The sequence below is a fragment of the Monodon monoceros genome, unplaced genomic scaffold (genome assembly GCF_005190385.1).
Source record: "Monodon monoceros isolate NGI ecotype Baffin Bay Population unplaced genomic scaffold, NGI_Narwhal_1 Super_Scaffold_22, whole genome shotgun sequence".
NCBI lineage: Eukaryota > Metazoa > Chordata > Mammalia > Artiodactyla > Monodontidae > Monodon > Monodon monoceros.
Window position 1 is genome coordinate 53,648,793 of NW_021703779.1, and position 7,578 is coordinate 53,656,370.

A 7,578-nucleotide genomic window follows, 5' to 3' on the forward strand; every position below is an offset into this window, starting at 1 on the left:
TTAACTCTGTGCTGTGGATCTGCATCATAAATTTGGGGTTGGGGAAGAAATCTGCCCCGTTTCCATTTATTCATTGACTTTTTAGCCCCTTTACTTCATCTCCAGGATCAGGGTAACAATTGAAATAATGCACAGACATGATGTCTGTAATGTTCTTTGACCTCCACAAAGAGACAAAAATACCAGAAAACAACAGTAACATAGTTAGTCAGCTGTATAGAACAGTAGAGAAAAATCATGAATCATAGGTCTCAGTATTAAACATATGACTGCATTAATAACCATGAATAAATGATTTCAGCTATCCTAGCCTTTCAACTTGTTTTTCTTTCTAGATCATTCCTCCTTCAAACTGTTGCATGGGCTAGCTTCTCATCATTCAGTTATCTGTTCAAATATCCACTCAGACCTTTTTCTGACAAGCTCTAGCTGAAATAGCTCCCTTATTTCAGTTACTTTCTATCCCATTGCTTTGCTTTATTATCGTCATACAAGTTATCACTCCCAGAAATTATATAGGTTATTTGTCTACATCTTTGTTGTCTTTCTCCCACTATGAGAATCTAAGCTTGCTAAAAAGTATGGACCTTATCTATTTCCTTCTTCACTATTAGCCAAGTCCAACAAAAAGCATTTGAATAAATGAGTGATTGAATCTACAAAATAGAATAAATCCCTGCCCTCCTAACCATCCAGGAATGCTATGAAGATTTATCAGCTCTCTGGGAAAGTTATTAGTAGGAAAGGAAGGAGTTATACACATCTAAAGAATTATTTAAAGTCACATTTCAGTAATAGAATTTCTGGGCTATATTCACTAGTTAAATGTCACTGGACATTGCTAAATATAAATGTTTACTAAAAGAATGTGGACTGTAGCCTCTTGGAAACTAGATGGAATTCATTTTTATTAAGTACCTGCACTGCACTATTATATGCTAAGAATATAGCTTCTCATTTAGTTCTCAATAGAACCGAGTAAGGTAAGGATTATTACCTGCAATAGTAGGCTTAAAAAGATTAAGTCACTAGAGCCGAATCACAGAGCTAGTGGAGCCTGGAATTATGCCCATTCTACTGATCTCATTGCTTCTCCTACTCTATACTCTTTTGGATCCCTCAGATCTAGGCTTCTTAGGCAAAGTTCAAGCATACTATATCCATAGTGGAAACTGGCCTATCTGAAAACAGCGAGGAAAGAAAATGGAGGTTTCTTACCTTAGTTATTGGTTGTCTGAAATGCTAGTTGAAAGAGACCTGAGAATTTGGAAACTTGTACGATTAGAAAAGCCAAATTCCTTACCTCAAACTAAGCTTTGTGAGAGCAATGGCAAGGAGATAGACTTACAAGGAAATAAGATTGGGGTCAAGAAAATCCTAATTTCCTAGACCAGTGTTTCCTAATCAGTATTGATAATAATAAGAATCACTTGGAATGTCTGGTCGAGGTTTTCCAGGTCCCCCTATTCCCCTGCCAAGAGATTTTGATTTATTAAAACTAAGGCGAGGTTCAGGAGCTAATATTTTAGCAAGCAGCTGATGTAAATTTATTATCAGGTAATTTAAGGAAATAACGATTCTGGCCTCACTCGATTGACACCTACAAGTCAGTGATTCTCATTATGGGATCCCAGGACCAGAAGTATCAGTCTCCTGTGTGAACTTGTTAGAATACATAAAGCCTTGGACCCCACACTAGACATACTGAATCAGAATTTCTGTTGGTGGGCCCCAACAATCTGTAGTTTAACAATCTCTTCAGGTGATTCTAACATGTGCTAAAGTTTGAGAACTACTATATTAAAGGGACTCCAATCCTGGCCAACAACAGCAAATACTCATTATTTAAACCCAGAACAACTCCTAGACACAAGAAATGGCATAAGATGAAGCAGAGAGTTAAAGCTGTTCATCCCCAAGAAAGTGCATCCACCCAAGATATGTCTCCAAGGGAGACCCTCTTAGAGAACAAAAAAGAGGCTGGCTGACCAGAGGACTCATTCTACTGCTAGGGCAGAGTCCTTGTCTAACAGATTATGAAATATGCTTTGAACCAGAAACTACTGTGTATTGCTTCCTCCCTTCTTTCAAATGGTAGTTTTTATTATACTTCTCTGGTTACTTCTTCACAACTGTCTATGGGGTATGTTGGAGTGAAGGTTAGTTTGTAATTTAACTACAGGTGACAAGACTGCTAGGATGATGGATCTGAAGATGTCTGCAGATCAACTAGAGATCCTAAACTTAATGTTAAATGTAGTAACTGGATAAGACTTTAGGTTTTTCCCCTTTGAAGACATAAATTTACTACATGTAGGTGTGAACATTTTTGAAAGTGGATATGTGGGAAGAAAGGTGTTCGTGGATGCTCACTACCCAAAGGAAGAAGCTATACTAGACATTTGTGATTGGTTCATGGCATTCACTCCTCATGCTCTTGATTTCACTAGGAATCCATTTGGTTCTAGGGAGATATATTTTAGGGTTTAGGGATGGAACACATGCCCTGGCTAAGCCAATCAGTGCATTTCATCCATGGGACTTCAGTTGTCTAGGTATGTGACCTAAGCCAGTTCAGAATGCATCACAGGACATAGGTTATTTAACTTTCTGTAGACTGGAACTGCTGTGGCCTGGACCTGCTGGTCTAATTTTGCTACCATGAGGAAAGGCAGCCTGAGAATGTAACTGAAATACTGAAGAGGGAAACTCATAACAAATCACAGACACTGAGCCTGAGCCCCAATCAAACTGTGCCTGAAGCCCATCTAACTTTTGGATTATTTTAGTTACATGAGTCAATAATGCTTGGTAACTGTTTAAACATGTTTAACAGGGGTTTCTTGTTATATGCAGAAAAGCATTCTGTCATAAAATGCAAACAAACTTGCATATGGCAGTAGATGTCAGTGTAAGTTGGAATAAAAAAATGATTGTTCATTTCAATTTTGAATAACTGATTATAGTGCCTTAACTTTTTCCACAGCTTCAATTTATAGTTGATTCCCCCTTTAAATTCCCTCAACAAAAATATACTGGCCTCAAGGAGTTCCTTCCACAAAATCGATCATGTTTACATACATTTCACATTCTACTAGTCAGAAAAATTTACCTGGCAGAAATTGTTGGTTTTCAGGGACATGTAAGTTTTCATTAAACTAGATTGGGGTATGGAAGTCCGAATTAATCATACCTCCTTCCCTTACAGATTCTGAACCAAATAAAAAATATACACAGTAATCAAAGAGGGATTAAAATACCAGCTTTAATATATTGTTAAATGAAAAAGAAAAATTCATAACAGCATGTGTAGTATGCCACAATTTGTATAAAAATCTGATACACACATATATAATATACTTGTAAATACATGGATTATCTCCGGAAAAATACATAGTAACTGGTAAGAGTGGTTATCTTTGGAAATTGGCGCTGAGGTCAGGGGTGGGAAAAAAGGAAGGAGACTTCTTTATACTGTATATCCTTTTGTACTGTTTGATTTTTACCAGAGGTGTGTGTTTTTGTCCAAAAATGATTTATAAGTTAAAAATTTTTAAAGAATAAAAATAGATACCAGCTTTATTGCTGATAGGTCTGGACTGGAGAACACATTTTGGACCTAAGCCTGAAATGAACTTTTACCCCAAGTGTAATGGATCCCCCACCCCAGAGGGTGAGAGACGTCTACAGATTAGATGTTTATCCAGCCATGTAGTGAAGGACTGTAGTCTTTTCCATATCTTTCTGTGAGAAATGAGCTCAAGAGCCAAGAGGGCCCTAAGTTGCATATCCATAATAACCCTTTTCTCAAGTTCACCAAATTATTTCTCCTCCCATTTGGGAGACGGGTAGAAATTTTCTTCCAAATATTTTTGAGAGACACAAGTCCTTTTGTTTCTTGGCCAGGAACATGGAGAGAGGCAGAGGATAGATCCTATCATACCATTGGACATTTCTGTCCACATTGTCAACACCCAAGACAAACAGGGCTTGGCTGTCCCTTTCGGGGAAGACCAGCAGTATCTTAGGAATGTCCTGCTCCCTCTTGTGTAAGACTGGTGAGCAGTTCTGCTTTTGCCCCAGAAGGCTCTGAAATAAGTCAAACTAAAACAGTAATTAAATTAACTCTAAGGCTACATTACACCCCAGGTTGAAAATTCACTCACTATTTTATCCCCAATTTATAATTATGTCCAGCCACATTATCTGACATAGCTTAAAAGATTATACAATAAGCCTTAAAGATAGCATTAAAATACTACAAATAATACAATATCAACAACATAATGAAAATGCCTTAATTTGAACTGTATGAAAATCACACCAACTATTAAACTCCAAGGGAAAAATGAATTCCCCCAATTAAATTTCTATTTTAAAGTCCAAAGGAATTAAAGTCCAAAATTCTGCCTTCCTCAATTTCTTGGTTTTTCTGATGTCAGCCATACAGATCTCACAAAGATGTCTGGACAGATATGGGGTTCCTTCATCAGCTGTAGCCTGGGCTGTCTTCCTCTTGATTTGGTGTAGTTCCTTCAGAACTTCAGGAGTTGAATTAATCTAACCCCACAATTGCATGTCATACATATATGTCATACATTAAGAGTCCACAGGGTCAACAGGACATAAGATTATCACAGTGTCAGCCTCACATCCAAAAACTTAGCAAGCACACTAATCCTCAGCCTCTAAAACAGATATCTCAAGCAAATTTATGTCCCCAGGACTTAGTAAATAGGGTAATACAGACCCACATTGCTGTTGTCAGTCAAATATCTGAGCAGAGACTTAGTGGCATCAAAAGGAAGAAACATAGACAGAGAAAACATGGGAGAAGAGAACACTTTCTTGGTTTCATCCTCAGCAGGATGCCAGTCTGTCTGTGCCAGTAGTCTGGACTCCATGACCTGTGAACTTAAACTAATTTGGAAGATATTTCCCAAGTGGTTGATTGTACTGGCATGAGTCCCAGCCCCAAATATGCAGAAGTCCATGGCCTGTCTGTTATTGCTAATGGAGCTTCTATCAGAAACCCAATGAGAATGCATTGGCTTTGGCCGGGTGCTTCTCTCCAAAACCCTGCTTATTTTTCAACCTTTTCTTTCCTAGTTAACTTTCCAAAGTTAACCTTCACTAATGCCTTCAATAACGGAAGGTACAAGGCCCACTCCATTACTTATTTTTCTGCTGAAGTAGGGCTCATCCTTATCTGCACATGAGTTTCTTAGGTCCAGCCAAGAAACAGGATAAAGTTGAAAAACAAAACACTAACAAATATCTATTAGATTTCTATCTACAAATGACAGCATTAAAAACATTATTAAGCACTTAGAAAATCATTAAGTCTATTGATCATCTAGCACTGATTCTAATCTCTGTGTTCCTCAGTCCTATTAGGACACCAGAATAAATGAGCTCACCAGTTCCTACAAGGAAGCAAAGCCTATTTTCAGCTTTTCTTAGTTCTAGCAAGCGCATTGCCCACCTCATATGCTGGGACTCAGAAGTCTTCTAAGAATCAAATGAAAACCTAATTTAAAATTTTTCAAAGCATCCCTCTTGGTATAGGAAAGAAATCTGTATCTCAGCCTGATTCCAGATTTTTGCTCCTTTATATTGAGGTCCTAGACAGATCTGCCAACCCTTGCCAAACCTGGCCTTTATCCTGTGACTGAGGACTAGAGCTACAGCCCGGCCTAATGCTCTATTGGGCTGGCAAAGCCCAATTGTGCTAAAGTCTGCCTGCACAGGCTTTGTCTGTAAAAACCCACTCCTTGTCTGCAGGTACCAGCCAGAGCTATTGTAGACAACAGAAATCCTAATGTCATTAATGACCAACCGTGATTTCTCCACTTGCGGTTTGGTTCCCAAATGCTTGCCCTCTTAACAATTTTGTAAGGTTTCTCAGCCTATGCTTATGTACTAAATTGCAAAATAATTACCCTCTTGATTTCCAAACCAAGTTTAGTAATAGGTACAAGAATCAGAAATGGAACAAAATATTAGCCTTACTTTCAGTATAGTTAGAATTTAAAATGTAACTTAGACAGAAGACCAAAATAAGCTTCCCATTCCTCCCCATATTAGACTTTTGAAGGGGAGGGGTTGAATTGCAAAGACACTAACCCAGCCAGCCCTAAGGGGAGGGTTGAATTGCAAAGAAATTTATCCAGCCAGCCACATTGCATATCTCAGGAAGCTTCACACTTCAGTGAGTGCAGATTGTCCAAATGCCCAAAAGAATGAGGCAAGAGGTGTTCAGCTACCTTTAGCCTATTAACACCACCCAAGATAAAAATATGGGCCAATGGATGTCAGACTTTACCCCTCTCACTAATTAGCTAAGTCAATCATTCTTCTGTGGGGAGGAACCGGTAAAACGGTTGGAGATAAAGGCAAAAGGTTTCTTCAAAAAATGTCTGAGAGGGTGGAAGTTCCAATTTTTTGCCAGGCAAAAGTGTGAAAAAGGGGGAGAATATGGTTCTTACAAACTGTAAAGCAATCCAGACTTCTTGTGTGTTCAGATTTTACAAACAGTCTCACATATTTGGCAAATTTCAAAATGACCTCTAAGATGTTTTTACCAAATCATAGACATAGATATGGAAATCATCATCAAATTTGATGAAGTACACAGAGGGTTTTGCTTCCACCTGATGAATGACCATGCCAGTTCTCTTGGAGCCATCCTCCTTGGCATATTCCACCTGTTTGCCTACTAGGCTGTCTATGACTTCTCCTGGCTCCCTCTCTGCGAGAGGAGAATCATTGGAATCTGGAAGGATGTGTAGGTCACCATCTTTATAATCATCTAAGAGCTGGTACATATATAATACAGGATCTTTCTCATAGGTAATGTAAAACCATGTGTTCATGACAGGTGCCTGAGCTAAGACCATCCCCCTCCATTCATTTTTGGAACCTTCCTCTGTCTCAAAAATATGTTCCACTGCTTTGCCAATCATAATTTCTATCAAGTGTGTATCACTGATTCTAGATGATGCAACTCTATTAGGAAGGATTTCAAGTGATGACACTCTTTCATCTCTGTGAAGTTCCAATCCATAAACACAGTCAAATCCATCATATTTGATAAGATACAGAGAGGGATTTACAGGTACCTGATCCAGAACGGTTCCCTTCCACTGTGTTAGAGGTTCATCCCCATCTTTCCATCCGTGCCGAATTCTGCAGCCTACGATGTTCCTCCGATGCTGGGAGGTGGGTCTGCTCCTATGCTTCTTGTGTGCAGCCTTTCTCTTCATCACGGTCACAGACACACTGGCATGTCCTGCGCCTGTCCTGGACCGCTGCCCTGCAGCTGCTTTTCCAAGCGGGGTCTTCATGCCTGCGCGGAGCACAGTAGCAAGGAGGACCAAGAAAGGAAATCAAGAAAAAATAAATTCAATGCATGACACGATGAACTTTTTCTCCTAATTAGTGCATTCTGTGCACCCACGCCTAAGTTTTTCCCGAAATCTATGCGGAAAGGCTGGAAATCAAGGCATTCTGGCTGCGTGCCTGCAGTAACCTTCCTCCCCAGCTAGTTCAGGCTATGGTAGCGTGAAGGAGTTGCGG

General features: G+C 39.2%; 1 protein-coding gene across 2 annotated transcripts; it reads right to left on the reverse strand.

The window, feature by feature from the left end:
- Nucleotides 1-6,527: 6,527 nt before the first annotated feature.
- On the reverse strand, nucleotides 6,528-7,351 carry LOC114906321 (spindlin-3). Of its 2 annotated transcripts, XM_029241058.1 has the most exons (2): nucleotides 7,122-7,346; nucleotides 6,570-6,818 (listed from the first exon to the last, which is right to left on the reverse strand). In XM_029241058.1, exons 1-2 carry the CDS (start codon nucleotides 7,344-7,346, stop codon nucleotides 6,570-6,572), a joined length of 474 nt encoding a protein of 157 aa, XP_029096891.1. The 2 variants fall into 2 exon arrangements, with proteins under 2 accessions (XP_029096890.1, XP_029096891.1); XM_029241057.1 differs by having other exon boundaries at nucleotides 6,528-7,351.
- Nucleotides 7,352-7,578: the final 227 nt, after the last annotated feature.